Genomic DNA, 25,149 nt, shown 5'->3' with positions numbered 1-25,149 from the left:
TGTACATGTCGGAGGAATCTTGATCGCAAGGCAACCTGTAAAACGGTTTCAAAGGATGAAAGAATTATGCATTTTCCATATAGGTCACCACCAGGCGTGGCATTAAAGAATAAAGATTGGGGGAGCACGTTTCGCACGGTGAAAGTAGTGGCAATGTTTGCGATTAACCGCAGCATCGGTGATCCGGGGAGCACATCGGTGGGCGTCGTTTAAAATTAGCATGGCTGTACATTAAGAAAATCCAGAGGTCATTAGCCGTCGGCAATCGCGGCGGACACCGCGGAATTCTATTCGGACCACGTGCGTTTCCCAAGGTGTGTTTCTCTGTTCCTATTCACGAAATCCACACGTGGCCGATCCCCGACTTTTACGCGGAATAAATTATCGAATAGCCGCCATGGCCAGCTGTGACACCGGGTGGAATCCAACGGCTCGTTTCAGCCATTTTATCTACCGAAGCATAGAAATTTTCTTTTACATTACAATCTTACATGAAACTACTAGATGACGTTCTTGAGAGTGACTTGTTAGTTCACAATGGAACTTACTGTTGCCATCGAAGGTTCCATTAAAAAGTGTTTAGCCATGTAGCATAGATTTTTCAAAATTATGCAACAATCGCCGGTCGGTAATATGTTTCAACCTAGGTGTAATAATTGTTAGCCAACAGGTCTAATTACGCGGCGGCTTTTGTAGGGCAAGGAAAAGGGTAAAAAGTGAACGCGCGAAGAAAAAAAGAAGAAAATTAGAACCATTCACTGTATGCAAAACGCTGTTCGCAAGGCTGCCATGGATTTTCTGTCCTCGTAAAAAATTCGCACGCAATTTACGGGAAACTTCCTTTTAACGGTTAGGCTTTTAACTCGATGGTGAATTGCAAGGAGATGCGGGTTGCTCGCGTATCCTTACAGATTAGAAACAGGCTTTGTGGAAGTGACGTGGCAAAGTGGAAACGACGTTCAGACATTGACCGTTCATTCTCCTTTTTCCTGGTCTGTACAGCTTTTCTTTTCGGTTTAATCGACTCCGTTCTGCGAAAAACTTGACCGGATCGGTGAAAATAAAAGTTGGAGAACGTGTTTTAGTCAGTTTACCTGTTTCAGATAATCGCGTACGTGGAAGAACCTGAGTAAACCGCGAGTTTTGCTTTTTGAACACTGTGAACATTTATGGCAATGGTCGAGCATGTCTATGTGCATTAATTTAGATTAAGACTGATTAAATCGCTGATTCTTACAGGGTCGAACATTGAAATTACAAATAAAATGTACACGAAGAAACATATAAGACAGTTTTAAAACTTTTTTCACCCACAGAACGATTAAATCTCGGGTTTAACACGGTCGGGAGGGTATAATTCGCCGTTCTGACTCACTCATTATAATTCCACGTGACCAAAAAGTGTAAAAGGACCGCGAATCAGGATCCGAGAATTCTAATCGATTCCCAGATTCTTGTAATCATACGTAACTTGGTTGAAATTCCTCTGCTCCTGCCACGGCTAGACGAGTACGCCTAGAATAGATTTACTTTGCATAAAAGTTCGGCATCGAGGAATGACAAGAATTCGGCGAAAAGAATTTAAGAAAGTCTGGTTGTCGAAGAGAGAGAGAGAGAGAGAGAGAGGAGTTCATTACCACCGGATCCAGAACTGAGTGAGTGAACCGTTACGCACGTGACATCTTGCTCGACGAGGACTTCGTAATCGTGTCACCACCCCTGATCAACTTTTCCCCTGGATGTGCCAACACTTTCCCAAAAATATAAATCGTCAGCAGCTAGAATCAAAGCGTTACGTCCCATGGGAAATCGTTTGAAAGATCGTCTAGCAAGATAACAACGATGTTTAGTATTATAATTATGGAGATCATACTAGCTTTGCCAGACGATGTTATCGAACCACCTCGGATAGAGGATTCCATTCTGCGTGTGATTTCGTTAACGACATTCCATTCGAGTCGTTTGCTTGTCATAGAAACGAGCTCCTCGGGCGACTCGAGAAACTTAATTCGACGGAATACACAGTTCGCTTCTCGGTGAAAGCATGGCTCGGGCCACTGCGATCGCGAATTTCGATGGTAATGTCTCATTTCAATATAGCATGTGAAATTTACATTGTAAATTCAAAATTTCACACACATCCCCCAAACTTCGACGGCGGCTAACTCTCCTGAGCTGAGGAGATTTTTCCCGAACAAAATATTTCTGCGGACATTTCATTTCACGAACGAGACATAATATACACTTTTTATTAAACAATGTTTTTATCGTGTTGTACGGGAGTATACTTTGGAAATGTCGTAAAGATAAAGAAGAAATGATGTACACATTCCTACGAATGATATCAAAATTACTGCAGTAGAGAAAACATTAAATGTAACACAGTTTAGTATTTTTCTTCGTTTTCTTAGAACTCTGTATACGCCAATAAATATTATTCCAACTCTTTTGTTGATGGTGCATCATTACAAATATTCATTCAACAAGTTTATCAGCGATAGTGTTGTTGGAATCGGTCATTTTCCAGATTTCTACAATTAAAATGCAAAAGATTGCTCGTCAGGGTCAGGCTCGATGGAAATGTCTGAGAAGGTTTCGACAGCGAGATGAGCGCGGTGCCACTTGGAAATGAATGTGTTTGGCGATTATGCCAAATGTTTTGTGGTGCAATGTGAGCGTGCATACGAACGACCTTCAAACGACGATGGAAGAACTTGCAGGCCAGCAGCAGGTTTCGTGCCCGTGAGACGGAAAACGGGATTTGTGACCGACGTGTTTTCCGGTTGGCGGATATCGTGCTCGGCGTGAGGTCAACCTAAAATTGAAACCGTTAGTATGTTTATAGGAGGACATGCAACATTGAGCAATGACCGTGTTCGATGTGTGTCCATGCGTGTCATGTGATTTCCACGGCGAGGTGGCCGCTTATTACATTCTTGGATAACTAGTTTAGTGGCAACTAGCAAGTTCACTACCCCACTTTTACCTCTCCCATATCGTTCCGTTACTCAAGGCCAGCGTTCAACAAACCGGCGTGTTAACAAAACGATCGGCAAAGTAAACTCGATCACCCTATACACCTGTCTCTGTATGTACCGAGCAAAACGAACTCTAACATTCGTATTATTAGACTGCGGATCTTCATCTATATAAATAAAAATCAAATGCTGTTCGTGGGTAAGCTCATAACTTGAGAACGGCTGGACCGATTTGGCTAATTCTTTTTTTAAAATGTTCGTATTAGTCCGAACTAGGTTATAGGATAAGAAAAATTGGAAAAGTATCACGGAAAAATGGAGAATTCGGGAAAAACTAAAAGTGCTTTTAGAATCATATTTCAATACAACAAAAAAAAAACGAACGTCGTAGCTTTTAATCAATATTTCCATAGAACGTCGCAGCTTTTAATCAATATTTCCATAGAAATTTACATTATCCACGTCTGTTTGCATTATCGACATTACAACATTTTTATTTTGCAACATTACTCTGCTATAACAAGGAACCAAGCGATCAATGAGCATACGATATTCCCTAATCGCGAAGCGAGCGAGCAACAACTCCCCTCCAGTACAAAATAAATATTGTCTGCATCGATCGCAAGAAATAGAAACTAAATGATTTTAATAGAGAAGAAATCATAGGTATATGTATATTGACATCTTCAATTTTGAAAATTTCCCAACAATTTTGCATTTCATCTACTCAATTTTGCTATAAATGCATAAAGATCCGCAGTCTACTTATTATACCACAAAAAATTCTGTACATAATTAGACGTCCACGCGAGGTTAGCGGAAAATAGAGTGCGAGGACCTGAGATCAGTCGATAGAAATATATAATAAGTAGATCACGGAGTTTATCACGTTTTATTTTATTGTGATCGTTACGTGAGACTATGTCCGTCTGGGAAGTTGGAACGGGACTGTAAAGCTAATTGGGACTTATGTTTTTTAATTCCGAGGTTCGTGTGGCCAATTTAGCCATTCTTATCGAGTATGTTTATTTATGACTTATAAACATGTCGTTTGTTGTTCCAGTTTATACGATTATGTTACTAGACGAATTAAGCTGCAACTGAATCTGTAATTAATTTCATCGAGTTTTTAATACATGCGATCGATGGAACTATAAATACATGATGTAAAAAATTGTAGCAGAGTGAACTGTTGACCTCGTGCCATTAATGGAACTGGAAAACGTGAACGATTCGATTCAGTTTTGAATCATTGTGGTTGGAACCATTAATCGGACCAGGAGTGTCATGAATAAATTGGGGATCTTTATGCACTCATAGAAAAATTGAGTAGATGAAATTGTTGCTACATGATTTCTCCTCTATGAAACTCATTAAGGGAAGAAATAACATCGAATTCAGTATCGATTTATTGCGATCGATGCAGACAACTTTTATGAATCATTCTTGAAGCTACAAGACGATACTCGGGAGTAAAAAACGCCCGCGAGAAATCCATTAACCTCGGACTACTAAGTCACCTGGAAAACGTGACTACTGACTGAAAGAAAAATAAAGTACGATGAGACGAATTCATATTTTCGAGTCGTCGATCGCTTTATGCTCGAAGCTACGAGGAAATAGTACGATGTCAAAAATGGCGCCCGTCTAGCAGAGATGTATCATTAATTCAGCTAGAGCTCGCGGGAAGGAATGAGGCAAAGTCTTACAGCCTCGAGGATATTTAGAAGCCGATCACGGCTCGCGGGGTACCTGGCCAGGCGGGTAGCTACTTATCCCGGTAAATATTTATTTTCGTATTAAGTTGTCAATCGTGGTTGTCCGATGCGCAGTTACCGATGTGTCGATCTAAGCGTCCAGGCTGGTTGCTGGCTCGACACACAGTATTATTTGCCTGTCGTGACCTCAATTAAACCGCCGGCAAAGAGGCGAGCGAACTTGTGAAACGTTGCCTCTGTTGGGTGCCATTTACTGCATCCTGACATGCCCAATCCGCCGCGCGCCGCCGTCTGATCTCACACACTCGATGGACAACCGGCGAGCGTCGCGTCGCGTCTCATCCCGCGGTGAATGCTAAGAAATCGCCGAGAATCAGAATCAAGTTTCGATGACGAAAGTAGGCATCGATGCACTACAAGGGAAAGAATGCCGTCTTGGCACTGTCGTAGTCTCGCCGACAACTCGGAAAAAAAAGAGACACGCTCCTCGTACCGTCCGCGGCGAGAGCCATTACGTGCCCACCAAACGTAAACAGTCCCGGGAATGATTGATTTTGCAAAAGAACTGTCCACGAACCGATCAGACATTCCGGCCGAACTGCACGCTTATCCGAAAGAAAATCGCCGGGCGATACTCATCGCGCACGCTCTCCTCAAAGATACCAACTATAGCCAACTACATAACTTTGTAAATATTCGACTATACGATTTGAACTTTTCCGAGATGTTCGAGCAATCAGTTCAACGCACGTTGTGAAGAGATATTTCGAATATTTAGAATTGTAGAGAAAATACAATCGCATAAAATTGAGCACTTGAGCACTCTGAATCTATACTCGTAAGAGTTTTAATTTATTATTATCATATAACATTTCAGGATTGAAGGTTTTATACGTGTACGAATAAAATGATTAGAGCAACAGGATTTTAAAATACCTTGAAGATTTTATACGTGTATGAATAAAATGATTAGAGCAATGCAAAACAGGATTTTAAAATACCATTTTACCGTTGCAACTCTATAAAATTGTTGGGCGAAGAAATAAATGTAGCTACTGTGTGCCTTGCAATTGATACAGACGATTTCGATGACACATAGAAATCACGAGATCACTGTATCGTGAATGATTGTCGCGGTTCAGCGATTTCCAGCAAGTAGTAAAATCAGCGAGGAATCGGACGCGCCGCGAGATGCGAAGTGGTAGAGGCGCGTGTGTGATCAGACTGAGCTGGTAGCAGGGGCGCGTGATCGTCGGACGAGATGGTTGTTGGACATACGCAACGCATTTATAAAATTAATATTCCGCTGGCTGTCTCGCTCGAGGCACTTCATTTCTCGCACGATTCCGAACCGAGCAATCGTTTCATATTTACGAGTACGAGTAAATAAGAGATCCTTCGCGGATCAGTGTACGATATATCCTTTCTCCATTATTGACGACGCGAAACTAGAAAAGTATTTCAGTTATGCGTGAATGTTTGTCCAGATTGTAACGAGCGCGGTTAAACATCTGGAAGGTAAAAATATGCTTAATGTCGTAACGCGCGCGATTCTGCAATCGTTGCGAAAGAATTTTAATGTAAGCGAACGTGACGAACCACGTGGAACCGAAAAATCGATTCTCCGAGTAAAAATCGCAGCATTTCAGTTATGTTTACGATCGACACTGATCGAGCGTTCCATTAAATAGCTATTTCCAGAAATAGAATATTTTACGTGTTTTGATTACTGTTTCCCTGATTATTCACATTTCCCACCGTACTAATGACGAAATACTCTCGGGATTCCCGGACTCCGTGGATTCACGCAGAGATCATGCGCATTTTCTGTTGTAATTGTTAATACATTGAACTGTTCGTTTCTTCGGCTCGAATATTGCGAGTGCGTTCCATGCAATTGTTACACATAGTGTTTCCAATGCACGCCTGGATATTGGCCAATCGGGGCGCAATCATAAACAGCTTAGTCTTGGTTCGCTGGAAAGACAGTGTTATAGTCCGGGCCATTTTATTACAGAAAATTACATATTCTAGTGAATTGCGTTAACGATTAAATCGATAATAATGTATTTATAATTCGACTTCCATTGTGCAATTATTGAAATGTAAAAAATCTTTCTGTGGGAAGAAAAGTTGGAATAAAAGTCGGAAAGTGTCGCCTATATTTAAATAGAACTCGAAGTTTCTGCCTCGATTAATAATGAATCCGTGTTGTTTCTTGCAGAGTAGAACGAGCACGCGAGACTACAGGACAAGGATGATGAGTTCCATGCAAACACAGCTACCCGGATCCATGCACGATTACCAAGTCGATCCTTACCGGCTTCTGGAGGACGACCTTAAAGATGTGTACGACAATATACGCGAGGTCAGTACAACCGGGAGCATCTTCGCGATGAAATAATCGTCGAAAACGTAGAAAAGTTTATTACCTTTGTTACATTAATGCGAAACATAGTGTGTTTCTACAATGTTGTATACATAAATCACTTTCTACAATGCAATGCGTATCTTTCCGCGTAAGGACCAGTTTGGTCGCGCGAAAAAATGAGGAAGCTTGAGCCCAGTAAATAGTGGTGTTGCGTGTCTTTTATCTGCTCGTACCAGGAACTGTTAGGAAACTTATTGCACGGAAAACTTCACAGTGACAGATATATCGGAAAGTACCGTTCAGTTTGTCTGGAGAATCTTCAATACAGAGGACTTCTCCAGAATATCAACGATAATGTTGCAAATTAATGATTGCTATCGTCGACAGCGATCAATAGCGGTGGTCGATTGAGATGTTGATCCTCGTAACTACAAGGTTCCTCGAAACCTGTCTACTATTTATTAGAAATTGCAAATCTGAGTCACGTTGCCGCCTTGAGCAACAATTTTCCTTGGTATTATACATTGTAGATACATGATCGAAGCATGCCCATTCACAGTTACGTCGCTATCTCTCAATGTCAGAAGTGGCGGTTCTGCTGCAAAGTTGAACAATGAGGAAGATTCGATTCTGCACAGCTACTTGCAGGAACTAATCATTTCTAACGGAGACTGTCGATGAGTTATGAAAAATGGCGCGTACGTGCTCGAACAGAGTTGCTAAAAAATTGCGAAGGGAACTGCGGAAACAACTCGCTGTACAGCATCGCTCGCACGAATTCGAGAAAAAACGAATCCACCACATTGCCAATTAGCAAGGTAGAAAAACGGTAACAGTTAAACAGCTGCGCAGCATCCAGTATGTCGGAGGAGTGTTCAAGGTCCGAAAAAATTGATTCATCGCCTAAAAAAAAGCAATCAGTCGAAATCGCAAGTCGGCAGCTCATCGAACCGACTTCCTGCTGCCATTTTCGGCGAAAACCTTGCGGAATCGACAAGTACTTCCGGCCGGGGGTTTTCAACAGGAAGAGGTGGACCAGATCCGGAAGGGAAAGACTGTCCTCGGACGGCCAGTGTGTCAGGAACGGGCTCATCGATTTGCATCATCGTCGGTTGGTTTCGTCATTGCACAAGAACGACAACGACGATGCGAGACTCTCGGTCGCCTGAATTCTCTCCTTTTTCTGTCTCTCTCACTCTCTTTTTCTGGCTAGTTTCTAGGCGACGCGACAGCAAGACGATCAGGCCAGCGACGCGTAATTATAAATATTTATAGTAAGGAATGCCGTTTTCACGACAGGGCGCCTATGCTCGAGGCGCTTCGCGCTCGGCTAGCGAAAGCAACCGCTGGCTGGCTTCACGGTCTGCATTATATGGCCAAGAGTATCTAGAACTTTTACTCGCGTCCGAACCCACCAGCTGCTGCCATTGTATTTGCGTATGCGCGTGCGAGCGCGTTTAGAAAGCACTTTTCTCGTTGCACCATGGAACGCGATAACACCGCCAGCCGTCACGCAATTACGTGGCGGGGATGCGCGACAGATCATCAGCCTTGCATGTAACCCTGCTTCGTTCAACCGTTCAACGAATCATCTTCGCGAACTGTTGGACCATTCATGGTAACAATTTTACAAGGGCAGCAGCGCGAGCTTAGGGGATCAAACCACCCTCGACACTTTAATTGCTGTGCTGTGTGAAATTAGATGTGACCGAAGGTGCCATTTATTGATTAACTAATTTGTGTGTAAATTCAACGCCCCGGCGACAATTTCACAATTGAGACATACATATGTATGTATATGCATGCAAATAACCGTGGAGCCTCAGGAACTACCAACAAAATGACCAAGGATTATAAAGATTTATGTTTTTTCGTCGCTGTCCCTCCTCTGGCACTCCTCTTCCAAGTCAATTCATTACACCAGACCTACACAACCGAACTTTCTTTCGCTGGAGACATTCGTCGTCCACTTTTCAGTTTTTATCTCTGCGTATTAACCGATGGAAAGTAGAGCGAATCGAAAAGTCGGATTCTTTTGGCGCGTTCGAACGAGAGAATTGATATTTCATACTTAAAAACGACAAGTCCGATGGTCTTTATCTCGTTTTCCTTTTCTTTTATGGACGGAATATTACGTCATGGCTAGACGCCTGTCCGTACAATTACAACATACTGAAATCTGTGGACATTAGCCAGATATTCAATGAAATGGAATATCATTAAATTTCAAGTTCGATTAGCTGAAGTCGATATGAATATTCAAATCCAATCAATCCGATCTCTGTCGTCTTGTAGACAGAAATAGCTCCACGGCACTGTTACCTCGTGGCAGAATTTTGAAAGAACAATGAAATTCCGGGAGATCTCCGGAAAATTGAATAATTCAATTCCCAATTACCTCGGATGAAGCAGCGTTTTACAATTAGAAGAAAGTCCGGCCGAGTGAAGTGAAGTGCATCGGTAACTTCCGATCAGGTGGCCGGAGACAATACGGAAAGCCACTGTGACGTAAGCTCGCCGCGCGAGCTGCTAACGAGCGTTCCTTTCGACTTTGGCCAAATTCCAGGACGGACTTTCAGCTTGTGTCATGTCTGGAATTCAAAGCGATCCTTCTGCTCTTTTTCTACCGTGCTTGCAATCCATCGTCCGTTCGTTCGTCACGTATGCGAATCATAATCATCGTCTTATGGCTAGGCCGTCGCCTATGCACGCGCCAGTAATAAATTGGTTTAGAATAATATATGTAACGCCTGCATTGAATTGAAATAATATCGTGCCGGTTTGCTCGAACGGTACTTTTTCAACCGCGAGAACAATTTGCAGTACATTCGTGTCACTTCGACTCACTTTTTAATTGGTTCGCTGTTAGATATAAATATTGTTAGCTGCTATAGCAAGCGACGTGTAACATTAGGTTCACGGGTTACACCGTAACAATTCTAACGCGGGTGGAAGACGCGCAAGTCGCGGTTTTCCTAGTAACAATGAGAGTTACGTTTCTGCGTTCGAAGTCAAGGTTACGTTTGCCATTGTTTCAGGTACTCATCAGGAACACAACGCAGAAGGAGCTGCAAACTATAGCGACATACTACTTCGACGGTAAGGGAAAGGCGTTGCGGCCGATGGTGGCAACTCTCATGGCACGGGCTATCAATTACCACAAGGAAAGAAAGTGAGTTGTGAGAGGTTCGAGAGATTTCAAGTTCGCTTCAGATAAACTTTTCTTTTACTCGTCGATGCATTTCGGGGGTTTCTGCAACAACGTTTTCACGTGCGCAACATAGAGTTCAAAGACATGCTTGACATTTTAGAAAAATAGTAATTTCTATCTGTATAAAAGCAAGATGCAAGATATGTCTTCGATGTATTTCCGAAATCTACATTTTTTCTGGTAAATAATTGTTCCCTTTTAACGGCAATGTTAAACAATTATTTGCAAAGGTTTCTTTCAGTATCGATTGTTTTCGTCGAGAGATCGAGTTAGTGAACATGAACGCGCGTTTCACTGTACGGTCGTTCTAAACAGCCATAAATTTCCTCGGAAGTTTTGAAGGACGAGTCGGGGATATAGCCGATCGCGTGAAGTAACATAAATATCTTTCGTAACATGCTCCACGCCACGTGGGTCACCGGTGACCCACGAAGAAGCGTTTTCTCTAGACTCGTACTTTCACTGGGATGAATTATAGTATCGCGAAACGTTTAGGTATTCTCTGCGGATGCGCAGCCGTGACCTAGTGGGTCACCAATGGCCCACCGAATACTTTTCCTTTGGATTTCTATTTTCGTTGTAATCAGAGCCGGTGCACTTAATCGTACGAATTTTCAATTTTTAGTTTGAATTTCCACGAAATATCTACATACAGAGGAAATCAGCTTGTCATTGACGTTTCTATTTTCAAATTACCATACAAACATTAATTGCGATGCACATTATTTAAAAAACGTTTTGTGAGCAGCCTTGGATAATTAATACTGATACAAACTCGTTCCATCGCTGAGCATGCGGTCGTTGATATTCACTTTTCTTCAAATAGAATGTTCAAATATTAATGAGCACGCACATGTTTGCAAAAAATTCAATTTCTCTAGAGAATGAATTTTCCTTTATGTCGACCGTAGATAGTGCAAATAAACAATTTAATGATTTCGGCGCCACAGGTTACTCACTAAGCAATTTTGCAATTTAAAATGTTCTCGACGTTTCGATCGAAATGTAGGCCATTTTCAAGAGAAATTTTGCGTCTGTAAAATACTGTAAGCTATAGTAATTGTTCAAGAAAACTGGGTAATACCAATAAAACTTTGACGTACTTGCTAAGCGTAAACGAATTATATAAATTCAAACCGGCGTGGTGTTAATTAGTTTTCTCAAAAGTTCCATCATTGAATTTATAAAATTCGTTTACACTTAGCAAGTATGTCAAAGTTTTATTGGTATTACCCGGTTTTGTTGAACAATTACTATAGCTTACAGTATTTTACAGACGCAAAATTTCTCTTGAAAACGGTTCACATATCGATCGAAACGTCGAGAACAATTTAAATTGGAAAATTGCTTAGTGAGTAACATTTGATCGAACCTGTGACGCCGAAATCATTAAATTGTTTATCTCTACAGAAACTTCAAAAATCACCGAGTACACGTCACTTCGAAAAAAATTTAATTTTTCTGCGGACAGAGTCTTTAAATATCAAACAGCTTAAAAAGTCGACTGAAAAATTAGATTGCGGACTTTAATGCATTTATGACAAACACGAGTATGCACCTCGATGAAATTATGAAGGAGAGAAATGAATGTCTGTGTACCTCCTGGCAATTTCTATTCTGCATAAAATAATGCAATGGCAATTTTCGGAATACGCAAAATCGTCCGAGAGTTGAATAAAGCAGCACGGCAACGTTTAGAAAGCCCCGAAAGAATGCGAGTAGCGGCGGTCTGTTTCAAATTCATAAATCGCTTTGAAAGCAATTACCTGTCGATCGTAGGCGAATTCGAAGGCCGATGAATATGAATGAGATGTTCCGTGAATGAGAACTAGTGTAGAGTACGTTATCGCATATGCCTGGCGAATTGTAAATAGTAGTATGTAACTACGACACCGTGTTACCAGGGCAGCCATGGATCTTCCCGTGTCGATTTTTCTGTCGACGATTATGCGAGGTGCCAAATTCCACGATCAACTTCTCGATCCCAGCTTTGGTCACACATCATAGTACACCGCGAAGAGCAAACACTCGAGCCAGAAACTCGGCATAACTCATTCAATCTCTTCGCCAATCTTCTTGTGCTGGCTGGCCATAAAAAGTATAGCGTGGAGTTTCTCTAATTAACAAGGAAACATGGCCGTGCAAACGTTCAATTACGTCTGTCCAGTCTCAAATATTTGAGGCGAACACACCAACGGTTTTTTTAGATCCTTTCCACGGTTTTTTGCTGAGCAAAATTGGACGGATCCTGAAGAATGTTGTCGATATATTTCTTTCGGACAGTGTAAAATAATTCAACATACAAGTTGCGAAATTCATGTTCTTGTAATTCGTATTTAATTTTATAATCGTGTCTGCTGTGGATCCCGGAAAATGTTGTCGATATATTTTTTTCGGGCTGTGTAAAATAATTTAAGGTACAAGTTGTGAAATTCATGTTTTTGTAATTCGAATTTTAATTTTATAATCGTGTCTGCTGTGGATTCCGGAAAATGTAGTCGATATATTTTTTTCGGGCTGTGTAAAATAATTCAACATACAAGTTGTGAAATTCACGTTCTTGCAATTCATATTTAATTTTATAATCGTGTCTGTTTTAGATCCCGGAAAATGTTGTCGATATATTTTTTTCTGGCTGTGTAAAATAATTCAACATACAAGTTGTGAAATTCACGTTCTTGCAATTCATATTTAATTTTATAATCGTGTCTTGTGGATCCCGGAAAATGTTGTCGATATATTTCTTTCGGGCAGTGTAAAATAATTCAACATACAAGTTGCGAAATTCATGTTCTTGTAATTCGTATTTAATTTTATAATCGTGTCTGCTGTGGATTCCGGAAAATGTAGTCGATATATTTTTTTCGGGCTGTGTAAAATAATTTAAGGTACAAGTTGCGAAATTCATGTTCTTGTAATTCGTATTTAATTTTATAATCGTGTCTGTTGTGGATCCCGGAAAATGTTGTCGATATATTTCTTTCGGACAGTGTAAAATAATTCAACATACAAGTTGCGAAATTCATGTTCTTGTAATTCGTATTTAATTTTATAATCGTGTCTGCTGTGGATTCCGGAAAATGTAGTCGATATAATCTTTTCGGGCTGTGTAAAATAATTCAAGATACAAGTTGTAAAATTCTTGTTCTTGTAATTCATATTTAATTTTATAATCGTGTCTGTCTTGGATCCCGGAAAATGTTGTCGACATATTTTTTTCGGGCTGTGTAAAATAATTCAAGCTATAAGTTGTGAGATTCATATTCTTGTAATTCATATTTAATTTTATAAACGTGTCTGTTGTGGATCGCGGAAAATGTTGTCGATATATTTTTTTCTGGCTGTGTAAAATAATTCAAGATACAAGTTGTAAAATTCTTGTTCTTGTAATTCATATTTAATTTTATAATCGTGTCTGTTTTGGATCCCGGAAAATGTTGTCGATATATTCTTTTCGGCCTGTGTAAAATAATTCAAGATACAAGTTGTGAAATTCATATTTAATTTTATAATCGTGTCTGTCTTGGATCCCGGAAAATGTTGTCGACATATCTTTTTCGGGCTGTGTAAAATAATTCAAGCTATAAGTTGTGAGATTCATATTCTTGTAATTCATATTTAATTTTATAATCGTGTCTGTCGTGGATCCCGGAAAATGTAGTCGACATATCTTTTCGGGCTGTGTAAAATAATTCAACACACAAATCCGAGATATAATTTTTAATTTGATGATCAGAGTCCGCTGTGGATCCTGACAAAGAAACGTTGGAAATACCACATTGAGTAAAAAGTTCAATATCACGGAATAAAATATTGTCAACCTTGGCACAGTAATTGCCCTGGAATAAACCAGGCAGAGGATAAAAATTCGCGACTGATTAGGGGGTCGGCGTGTTTTTGCTAGTTCGTGGAGCCGGCCTTGCACGTTGTTAAAATGATCTGTGGCGGGCAATTAAGCTGCTATTACCGAAGCCCAAGATCTCAATCAAAGTCGTTGAATTCTCCTGGACATTATGCGTCGCTTATGTGCGTCATCGTTCGACTGGTCGGCCCGTATCATAGCTGCAACTTTTTGCTGGTTATATTAATTGAGAACGGGAGAGTAATGGACGCGTTGAACCACTAAATGCAAGTCTGCGAAGGCTAGTTGCGGCACGAAATCACGCGTTGACTTTTATTTACCGTCATTCCTTTCTCTTCTCGCTGCGAATCGGCGTCCACACCTTGCTCTAGCCCCGGGGGGTTTGCGCGGATTACACGGAGGAGTCGATAATCTTTTTTCACGTGGGAAATATTCTTCTGTTCCAGTGATCTCTTGGAATCGCAACGACAGGTGGCGATGATCTCCGAGATGATCCATAACGCCTCGTTAATACACGACGACGTAATCGACCAACCAGACTTCCGCCGTGGCAGGCCTTCGGTGAACGTTGTCTGGAGCCAAAAAAAGGTAAAGAAAAAATGCACACGTGTCCGAATCGGAACTTGAATGGATTGTGGGACTTTTTAGAAAAGTTCTCATCGAATAATGCACAGTGGAATTCTTTAAAATGTTATGTTTTCGCAACATGCACACTGTGCACAGTGTGGAACATTCTTGAGCCGCATTTTCAATTGTAAATTACAAAAAAAATTAAAACGACGTTCACACAAAACACAACGAGGTTCGAGAACTTATTTTAAACAGGAAGGGTAACTATTTCTGGAAGCAATTAGCGACTTCAATGCCTCGGGCGGTCTTTGGAACGGTCTTGAGTCGTCGAGAAAAAAAATTACTTAGAATTCGATCCTGTTGCGTGTTTTATGCCTGGAGAGACAAGTCATAGGGCGTTGAACTGCTTCTTCTTTTTGGTTTTGCTATCCTCGAAACACCGGTGGTTCCAATCCACTGGAAATCGCTTCTGTATGCAGGTGCCATTTTTCTTTTGCTCACTAAATGCAAGATATATCGATACTTTATTTTCTATAAACGTTTTGCACTCGGCGCTATTTTAACTCGAGAATTAAACATTTCTTCCGATCTAGAACATCTCCATTCTCTATGATTTCTCCTCAGAAGCACCCCTCACCTGCTAAGAGTCGATCCAATGAATACATTAGGTATTTGAACAATCATACATTTTTAGAAAAAATTGAAAGAAAACCTGAACGTCTGGGTGAGCAAGTCCCGCGAATATTTTCGGCAGGCTAGCGCGAAAGAGACGAATGAAAACTTTCCACTGACCAAAAAGGATCGATTAAAAATTCCTCCGAGTGATCAGGAATGAATGATCCGGCCGCGGATGGAGCTGGGAAGCGAACACGTTCCATCGACCTTGCGTCACGTTTCTTTTTGCTCGAGGTAGTCGACGGTTCCGGATCGATATTCGACTCGGGATCGACGGGACGGTACGATTCCCGTTCGATTTCTCGGGCATCATCCGCGTCTGGTATTTCGCGGGATGCTCCGTGAATTTCGATAGATCGATCGACACGGGACGGTTCCTGATCGACGGACTGGGTCTCTGAAAACTCTCTCTCTGAAATGCCGGAGGAGGAAGGAGGCTAATGCGATTCACGTCTGCGCTCTGTGCACGCTTTCTTGGACTGGAACCGGAAACGGGACGACGTCGTTTGGCCGGCGAGATTTCGAAAAGGAGAATCACCGAATCGGCCGGATGCTCCCGAGAGAAAATCAATTGCGCAGACGATCGAGCGACACGTTAGAACGGGCCCGACGTCGAATCGACTCGAAAGTCGAGGATGTTACCAATTAGAGTCGTCCGATGCGTTTATTCGGCGTCGGAGCCACGGATCGGAGCACATAACGATCCGTTTTGAAACCCCGGTTCAGCTATGGTTCTTGCGTCCCCTAATCATGTTTCAACGCTGACTCACGAAATTAGCCAATTTTTCGTTTGCCCGAAAGCTGGTTGCGACACACTGAAAATTACGGCGAGCAGCAAAATTAAATCAATTTCTTTCATTTGTACTATTTTCTCGGAAAATCTTTGATACACGATCGTTCTCTAATGTGCGAATCAAAATATTTCTCCACGAGGAAGACGAAAGATCGGCAAAAGTTCTACTTGAATAGTTTTCGAAAAATCCACGGCTGGCGGTCCAGCTGGGATTAAGTGGCGAATAAGATTTCGGGGAGCACGTGATCCACAGGCAACTCTGAAGAGTGTGACGGCCTTGAGAAACAAATTTAGCGATTTCCAAAGAAATGGAAAGCCGTCAACCAGCCACGAAAGTCTCGCGTCGAAGATTCGAAGCATCACCGGGACTAACCAATTGTGTAACGCGGTCGTATTAACGGGGCACTAATTGAACGAACTTTTGCTTCTGTATATATAATAGTTATCGCCCAGTTACATGCAAATAACGAGGCCGTGAACATACATACGTATTACGTATAGTACATCGAAGTACCTTCCAACAATTAAATAATCGGGTTACACGTATAAAAACTGCAATCGGAAGCTGTTCATTGCATTACTTAAGAAATACTGAATTATCGGACGACCTAATAAATTTACAGATTGTATGCGTTGATTTAATCTTATTAATTTTTTGGAGAAGGACTGAATTAAGTACATACGTTCACTTGGCGTGTCTCGATAAATAATTGGACAAATGTATGTTTTTCCATTGGCTCGATGGGTACGTTCTAACGCGAGTCTAATAAGAATGTGTTTCACGACTGTTGAACCGCTATCCATCACATCGCTCGATATGTAGGATGGAATCAGTCTTTCACCACGCATTGAAATCACCGGGACTGATTTAGTGCGCGTGGTTCTGGGATACAAACACGGAGCTATATTAAATACACGCATTAACAGTATCAACATGTTGCACTAAAAACTTCCCGTCCATAAATCGCCGGACACTTTGCTATCTTCAACAAAATGGTAATTGAAGAATGCAAGCTTCCAGCTTGATTTGATTGTTTTATTTTGCTTAGACGTAGCTATTATACGATAATATTTGAATGCAAAGTTAAATAGTATACGCATACTATTTGAATAACTGTTATGGACAGCTCTAGAAGCCAAATTGGAAAACAATTGCCCACTAGTTATTTAAAAAATTACAAAATATAGGGTATTTTGGTCAGATTTCATTTACATGTTCTCTGCAGTAGAAAAATTAGCAGTACCATTTTTACTTCGGAGTATAGGCTCTTTAATTAGAAAAGATCGTCTGCATAAAAAATTGAATAGGTGTCCAGCGAGTTAAGAAAGAATGCAAGCTTCCAGCTTGATTTGATTGTTTTATTTTGCTTAGATGTAGCTATTATACGATAATATTTGAATGCAAAGTTAAATAGTATACGCATACTATTTGAATAACTGTTATGGACAGCTCTAGAAGCCAAATTGGAAAACAATTGCCCACTAGATATTTAAAAAATTACAAAATATAGGGTATTTTGGTCAGATTTCATTTACATGTTCTCTGCAGTAGAAAAAATTAGCAAGTACCATTTTTACTTCGGAATATACGCTCTCTAATTAAAAAGGATCGTCTGCATAAAAAATTGAATAGGAGTCCGGCGACTTATGGACGGGAGTGTAATAGTATTCTCAACTGATTCATCTCGCGTAATCGCTCGGAACATTACGTCTCCCGCACTCTGTCACAATCGTCGATAAAAAAGCATCAATCAAATTCACATTATCCGATCTTGTGCGAATCGTTTTTATTACAAGAATCCTCAAGACACTTCTAAGTCGGTCTCTGCTACTATACAATGTACACATTTTCCGGAGGTAAAGGCCTTCAGTTCTAATCAACTATGTTCATTTTCTCTTCTCATAGCGAGGCTGCACCCTGCATAATTAACACGCACTTTGCGAAACTTCAAGGAGATTCTTTCGCAACGCGATCGACAGATTCACCGTCTCGGTCACTAACACGACATTTATTTTTAGGGAAATCCGACGTAGTATATGTTTTGAAATATATTTTTTTACATCTCTGGTACTTAGAGAGAAGCGATCGCGTGTGCAGACGCTTCAAACGGACACACAGTGTGTCACGATTTTAGCAGGTTTCGCGCCGGATGTGAAACTCGAAATTACGAGGCAGTCTAATCTCTCGAACCATTGTCCTCCGAGACAAACGGCACGGTCCGACGTCCACCTGTTTGTCCGAGTTATTAACAAAGCTGATCTTTCGGGTAGACAACCGAAGAAAGCTCGTTGAATTTCGTCACCTTCTCCCAGGCGGAAGACTGCAGCACGAGTACGGTTCCGCCGAGTTGTTTGCGGCGAGGACGATTCCGAGCGATACGAGACACTTCGGGATACTATTTTGGAGAATTACCGGAATGTTTGTAGTCGGATTCACACGTCGAGGTAAACGCATTTGGGGTAATTAACGCTTCACATAGGATTTCAGTTCGACGAAAGATCTGACTCAGCGGAAACTTTCAGGATCGGTCGCAAATAAATTGTGTTTACGATGTAAATAGATTTCCTTAGAAGAAGTGCACTCGATAATGATCCCAATAATGAATTGCAAGAAACATATTCATTTCAGTCCGAGAGGTCTGCATTGTTTCATGTGCATCGTATTTAGAAAGTTGATAATCACGATTGAGTAATAACGAATTGACTTCCTACAGTTAGAAACGAACAAGTCAACAGACGCGCAGCATTGTGGAAAAAAAACGTTGCGCAAACTGTTAAACAAGAAGTGCTTCTAATTAAGATGGACGAGGGAAGCAGTATATCAATTTTCTGTTTCGTCTAGAAGCTTGTTCGATCCAAGAAAAAAATGATTGCAATTTGAATCAATCTTCTCGAGCATAATTCAGCGAAACAAAGCAACATCCAGCGAATAAATCAGAATTGTCCGGCTCGAACGAGAGACGGTAGAAAATGGAACGCACACCGTCGTGGTGGAAAACGAATTGGTCATTACGCATGGAAGAAAAAGCGGTAACTTTGTAGTCGCAGGCGACTGCCGTTGATTAGGTATTAGAGGAATGGTTCACACAAAGAGGCGCAGCAACGCATTAGGAATATGCGATTCGGTCACACTTCGAAATAGCCGGTAGCTGGCTGGCTGGCTTGGTGTTAACAGCCATTAAGAAAGTGTGGTTTCAGCGTGTCTGGTAGCCAACGTTGCCCATCAACACTTTCATTCGCGGAGAACACAAAAAGATGTGCCACGAACGTACACGCACGCGTTTGCCGATCGTGACGACTTTGTCTCACCTTTTTCACCCTCCGCTATCACTATTATTTGCGCTCACGAACGCTCGGTCCAACCCTTATTTGCATTCCGCCTCGACTTTCTAAGAGCGCTGCACGCACGACTGCACTCGTCGTAATGAAGACACCGATGATAACTGCGAGCATTATCGGCGGCACGAACCTGATTTAACTTTGTAATGAACGGGAAAAATCACGGTTACTATTGTAGAACCGATGGTTACCTCAATTGGACGATTTGCATAAACAGTGTCTTGTAATCCTAATACTCTCTAATTGAGAGATTTAAATAGCTCGCGAAGGAAATGGCTATATTAATTCAATGACATTTTGTATGAGGGAAAAACTCAGTTTTACATTAGCTGTCCTATTTTTATTTGACGTGCAGTGTACACCTTTTAAGAACGAATAACCTTTTCAAAATTGCACCCAACAGCTTGAGTTTGTTTTTGAGACGTTAGAAGTTTACTAGCTGATGTGCAAATAATTTATTTTGAATTGTTATTGGTCGCAATAGCGAAGAAACGTCACGTGCAAGTTCGGTGATTCGACATAAATGTCGACGCGAGTTTTACGAGCGCCTTGAGGTGGCAAGAAAAAATAAGCATCTCGTTGAACAGCAGGAGGACATCTCTCTTAATGAGTCCGCGTAACACGTACTCGTCTTTCCAAAATGGCCGCCTGGCGGTGAAAGTTTTCCTTCAAAATCCGCAGCCCGAACGTACGATTCGATAAACCTTCGGGACACCGCTTATTAAGAGCAATCAACACAATAATTAATTATCGAGCGAATCTCGAGGCTTCCGACGCGTACCGAAGGTTTTTCACGATGCTACTCCATGTTACGCTTTCTGTGTTGCGATTTTACCGTAATCGTGGACCGAATTGTGCTACCGTACACCTGTGAAACGTGCAAGATGAACGAAAGAAAGTAGCCTCCTCCGCTAACAAGTCTCGGCGGCTGGCCAGCTTCTCGGAATAAAATCAAACGGCTCCGGTAGATCGTTATCGTGCATTAATTACGCGTTAAGGGAACGTTCATTCTGATAAAAGTTCATTCTCGTGACAGTGTTGTTTCTTGTTTTGCAGGTGACGATGACGGGCGATTACATTTTGGCAATAGTGTCGATTATGATATCCCAACTGCGAAACGACGACGTCACCCTCACTCTCAGTCAGGTAAAATTCGACAGTCTAACAATCGTAATTCCTCTCCTCAATGATTCTTATAGCTTTCGGCGATCGTTTAAGGAGTTTGTTCTGCATGCAAGAACCGAATCATTTGCACGCACACAATGTCAGACCCGTCGGGAACACACGTGAAAGAGACTCGAAAGTCCGGAATGAAATTTTTAGTGCGAAAGTTCTCTCATGGAGGAAACAGCGTTTGAACCGTGGAGCGATCTTACTCAACTTCTCCGTTCAAAGAAAACTTTCTCGCCAATTTTATAAATATTAGCTCGGCTGGAAATGATATTGTTATTGTTCCGATCCAGTCGACTCGAACTCGCCGGCTGGATCCGCGCGTTCTATGTAGAATCCCTGCCTGCTCGTTCCATGAGTCATACACTTGCGTCTATAAATCACCGGACGCTTACTTATCTTCAACAAAATGGTAATTAAAGGATACGAGCTTCCAGCTTGATTTGATGTTTTTATTCTGATTAGATGTAGCTATTGTACGATAGTATTTAAATGCAAAGTTAAATATGTAGTATAAATGTACAATACTATTTGAGTAAATGCTGGAGAAATAAGATTGAGAAATTTAAATTTAAAAAGTTAGAAAACGTAAGTACCATATTTATTTCGTAATACAGATCCTTTGAAATTTGAATAAAGTGAAATTCGAATACGTGTCCGGTGACTTCTGGACGGGAGTGTACGTTTAATTGGACTTGTTTATCCTTATTTACACCGAACCGTGTTTTACGTCCGCTAATAAAACCGTGCTCGTCGAGGCAACATCCGAAGAAACGAAGTTCGAATAACGAGCCGCTTATAATTTCGTAGAGAACAAGTCTGAGCAAGAAAGAAAGTTTGCGATTAACATTTGGATCTGTTAAAAAATATTATATGGGACAGCAACCGTGATCTCTAGGATCCTGATATAATCCTGATGATAAGTATTGACAAGTCCAGGTGCTTTCCAGGTCGTGACGGACCTGGTGCAGGGTGAATTTATGCAACTCGGGTCCAAGGAGACGGAGAACGAGAGATTCGCACATTACCTCACGAAAACGTACCGCAAAACGGCCAGTCTGATCGCCAACTCGTTGAAAGCTGTAAGTTCGAAAGGATATCTAGCGCATTGTTTCACTGGGATCCATAATAAACAGAGTTATTCCTTTGCGATAGGTGGCTATGTTAGGAGGCGCCGATGATCAGCTGGCAGAATTAGCTTTCCAGTACGGTAGAAATGTTGGTCTGGCGTTCCAATTAGTCGACGATCTTTTGGATTTCGTTTCGTCCTTAGAGGCGATGGGCAAACCTACCGCAGCTGATCTTAAACTCGGCCTTGCGACTGCTCCGGTTCTTTTTGCATGCGAACGGGTAAGAATCTACAAATTCAATCCCTTCCTCTGTGTCCACACTGAAGGAGCATCGAGACACTTTTTGTCGTTCCTTTTTTATCCAGGTAAAAGGAGAAGGCAAGAAGATTAGACTATCCATTCTATCTACGAACTATCAATTCAGGCCTGACATATTTATTTAATGCGCTGAAAACATACATTTTCGAAGAAGTTTAACACTGTAGAATATATTTCCTTCAATTACTCAAATGAATTATTCATTGTAAAATATATTAATGGTTCCCGTTGCTTAAGAACAAGCATGAACATTTCTACAGAAGCGATTCTCTTGCATGTTGCAGTATCCAGAGCTGAACGCGATGATCATGCGCCGGTTTCAAGAGCCCGGGGACGTCGAGAAGGCCTTCGAACTGGTGCACAAATCGCAGGGTCTCGACCAGACGAGATTCCTCGCCCGGAAACACTGCGTGGAAGCTGTGAAGCTCGCGCAATCGTTAGCCGAAAGCCCATACCAAAAAGGTCTGCAGGTCGTCTGCGATTTAGTATTGAATCGTATGAAGTAGCGACATGGGAAGTTCAGATCGTCGTGCGAAAGAGAGACGAGTAATGTAGTCGTGAACAATTAACGTCGTCGACAGATGCCTAGCCAAGAGCATTTGTCGACCGGGGAGGAATGTCATCGAACGAAAGATACACAGTGTACCTTTGATAACGACAACGTTGATAGCGAATTGTAAAAGAAAAAGAAGAATAGACAAGATCGTGGACTACCACATTTTTTTTATAGAACACCTGCCGTGTACTCGATATACAATATTCGTAACGAATGTGTTCCGTCGATCATTGTTGGATGATCGTTCACTTTGTTCGACCATAAACTCGCAAATTTACGACGGTTATTGTTACATAAATATTTGCTAGAGGATTGTTCGAGATATACGTTTTTGAAGCCGAGGGACAGCGGGAAATTATTTTTATAAAATTTCAATGTAGGTGTTACGTAAGAGTATTGCAGAGTTTAACGATGATTATTGTCAGGGTGACAGTGGGGAGGGGGGTGCGCGCGTCCGAATCGAATCCTTTTTTAAGAATTTTTAGGAGTAGCAGGGACGATCTAATCACCAAGTGCTTAGGCTATTATCTTGTGAAAGAGTAGACGCACCATATTAACGGAAATGTAAAAACACGAGCGGCGATGCTTATCGCGCTCGACAGCACACATATTACCTGATTCTTATCGACATTGTCAATCGTAACTGTAAATAAAATAATGTGTAGGATTAGTTAAACTATGTTAGGATTGGTAGTTCTTCCTGATTGTTCTCTTCCTCTCTGTCTCTCGCCGTTAAGCAGATTTCAGAGAAAAATTGCGCCAAGATACTTTTGGAAGTGTTAAGAAATTCGTGTGGTAGCGGAATTTTGTTTGGTTTGTTTTTCGAAACAGTCAGGTAACAAACATTGCAACACCCGAAGAACAACAATCGCAAGAGTACCAATACTAAACGACAGCATAATCGAATGATTTTGTTTGAAACGTGCGAAGAATATCTACCAAAGAAGACCTTGTACGGTCTTGATTTTCTTCCGCTTTGTATCAAGAAAAATTATGGAAATTATTGCAAATCGGCATCTTTTATACACAATCAAATCGTATACAGAAAATTATTTTTATGTGAAAGTGTTTCGATGATAATGGAATCACCATCTTCCGCAACGTTTGTTCTGTTTTCTTTTTTTTTTTTTAATCTCGATAGACGCAAAAAGTGCTCAAAATATTATTTACTACATAACTGAACATATAGGAATAAATGTATAATAACTTCTATTTATATATATAACGTGAATTAATGTATATAATTTCTCTGTAAGGTAACAACAAATCACTGCTGTAAGATTATTAATAAAAAAAAATACAATTGCAATCATGTAATTATACGATCAAACGTAGATTTTAAGTTAGGGTGAGAATTGGGACAACAAAGAGAAAGTAAATGAAGCTCTCGATCTCCTGCACAGGCACGATTCTTCTTTCTTTATTTATGTATATCACTTGGCACTTTGTACGATGCAATGGAAATTTTAATTGTTTGCAAGCGTTAACCGAAAAGACAGTTTATAGAATATGTATTTATGACCCACTAACTAGATACGGAACTGAATATCCATTGACAATAAGGTCCTACAAACGTGCTGCACTGTATAAATGTACTGGTATTACGAAATATAACAACGGAATGTTGTTTACGTGTAAACAATGTAAACATACGATTGTAAATATGCGACTCTTTGTGTGAACACGCTTTAGATATGCATAACTCTTAACGTTGGTAACAGCGGGAACTATACAAAATCATGCTATCGAAATGAAACATTTTTTAGCTTAGATCGATTAGCTTCATTATTACTAAATTGTAAACATCTAAATATCTTATTTGTTGTGTTGGGTTCACTAAATCCATGTTATAAAAATTATATTATATAATGCCTTTTTAATATAAACGTTATATCGAAGTCTAAACACTGCTTCATTTTTCAAATATTTATACGATTAATGTTGACCATGGAATCCTACATGATTTAATAAAAGAAGACCTCCAATAATGTGCAATTCCTGAAAGTACATTTTCCCAGATATCCTTCTCAACTTTGTTACTTATCTCTATTATAGTTTAATCAAGTATAAAAATTATATTATATAATGCCTTTTTAATGTAAGATAAAGAATACATTTTCCCAGACATCGTCCTCAAGTTTGTTACTCATCTCTACTATAATTGAATCAAGCGTACGATTTCATTTCTATAAAAGTTAAACTCTCTACCATATCATCTCAAGGAAATTCATTGTAAAATCTGCCGTAGTTACAGCAAATATTGCATTCCAATTTATCCAAGGTTTAGTGATTTCTAAATCGAATTTTAAATTGAGTTGTACGTGATTCCTCTTCGAATCGAATCGTTTCGAATTATTTTGACCGGCAGTGATGTTCCGCTGCCATAAGCCAAACACAGGTGTCGCTAGGTTACGGTTCGAGCGATTTAACCAAAAATAAGCGCCAAACACACACGACACACAAAATCCCGTGTTCTGTCAATCCGGTAACTAAATACAAAACAAATTCGGTCAGTATT

General features: G+C 40.7%; 1 protein-coding gene across 2 annotated transcripts in view; it reads left to right on the top strand.

Moving 5' to 3' along the window:
- Qless (decaprenyl diphosphate synthase subunit 1 qless) overlaps positions 1-24,645 on the top strand; it is a 48,467-nt gene extending 23,822 nt beyond the window's left edge. Inside the window, exons 2-8 of one of the 2 annotated variants that reach the window (XM_076444688.1) lie at positions 6,921-7,064; positions 10,106-10,239; positions 14,587-14,728; positions 20,574-20,663; positions 21,638-21,769; positions 21,843-22,037; positions 22,360-24,645. In XM_076444688.1, the coding sequence (XP_076300803.1) occupies positions 6,921-7,064; positions 10,106-10,239; positions 14,587-14,728; positions 20,574-20,663; positions 21,638-21,769; positions 21,843-22,037; positions 22,360-22,581 (1,059 nt within the window). In that variant the 3' untranslated portion in view covers positions 22,582-24,645. The remainder of the gene's footprint in view (positions 1-6,920; positions 7,065-10,105; positions 10,240-14,586; positions 14,729-20,573; positions 20,664-21,637; positions 21,770-21,842; positions 22,038-22,359) is intronic. The other variant, XM_076444689.1, reaches the window with a different exon arrangement.
- Positions 24,646-25,149: the final 504 nt, after the last annotated feature.

This window comes from Lasioglossum baleicum, unplaced genomic scaffold (assembly GCF_051020765.1).
Source record: "Lasioglossum baleicum unplaced genomic scaffold, iyLasBale1 scaffold0021, whole genome shotgun sequence".
NCBI lineage: Eukaryota > Metazoa > Arthropoda > Insecta > Hymenoptera > Halictidae > Lasioglossum > Lasioglossum baleicum.
Note: the sequence above shows the minus strand (reverse complement) of the source record. Positions and strands in the feature narration are given on the sequence as shown.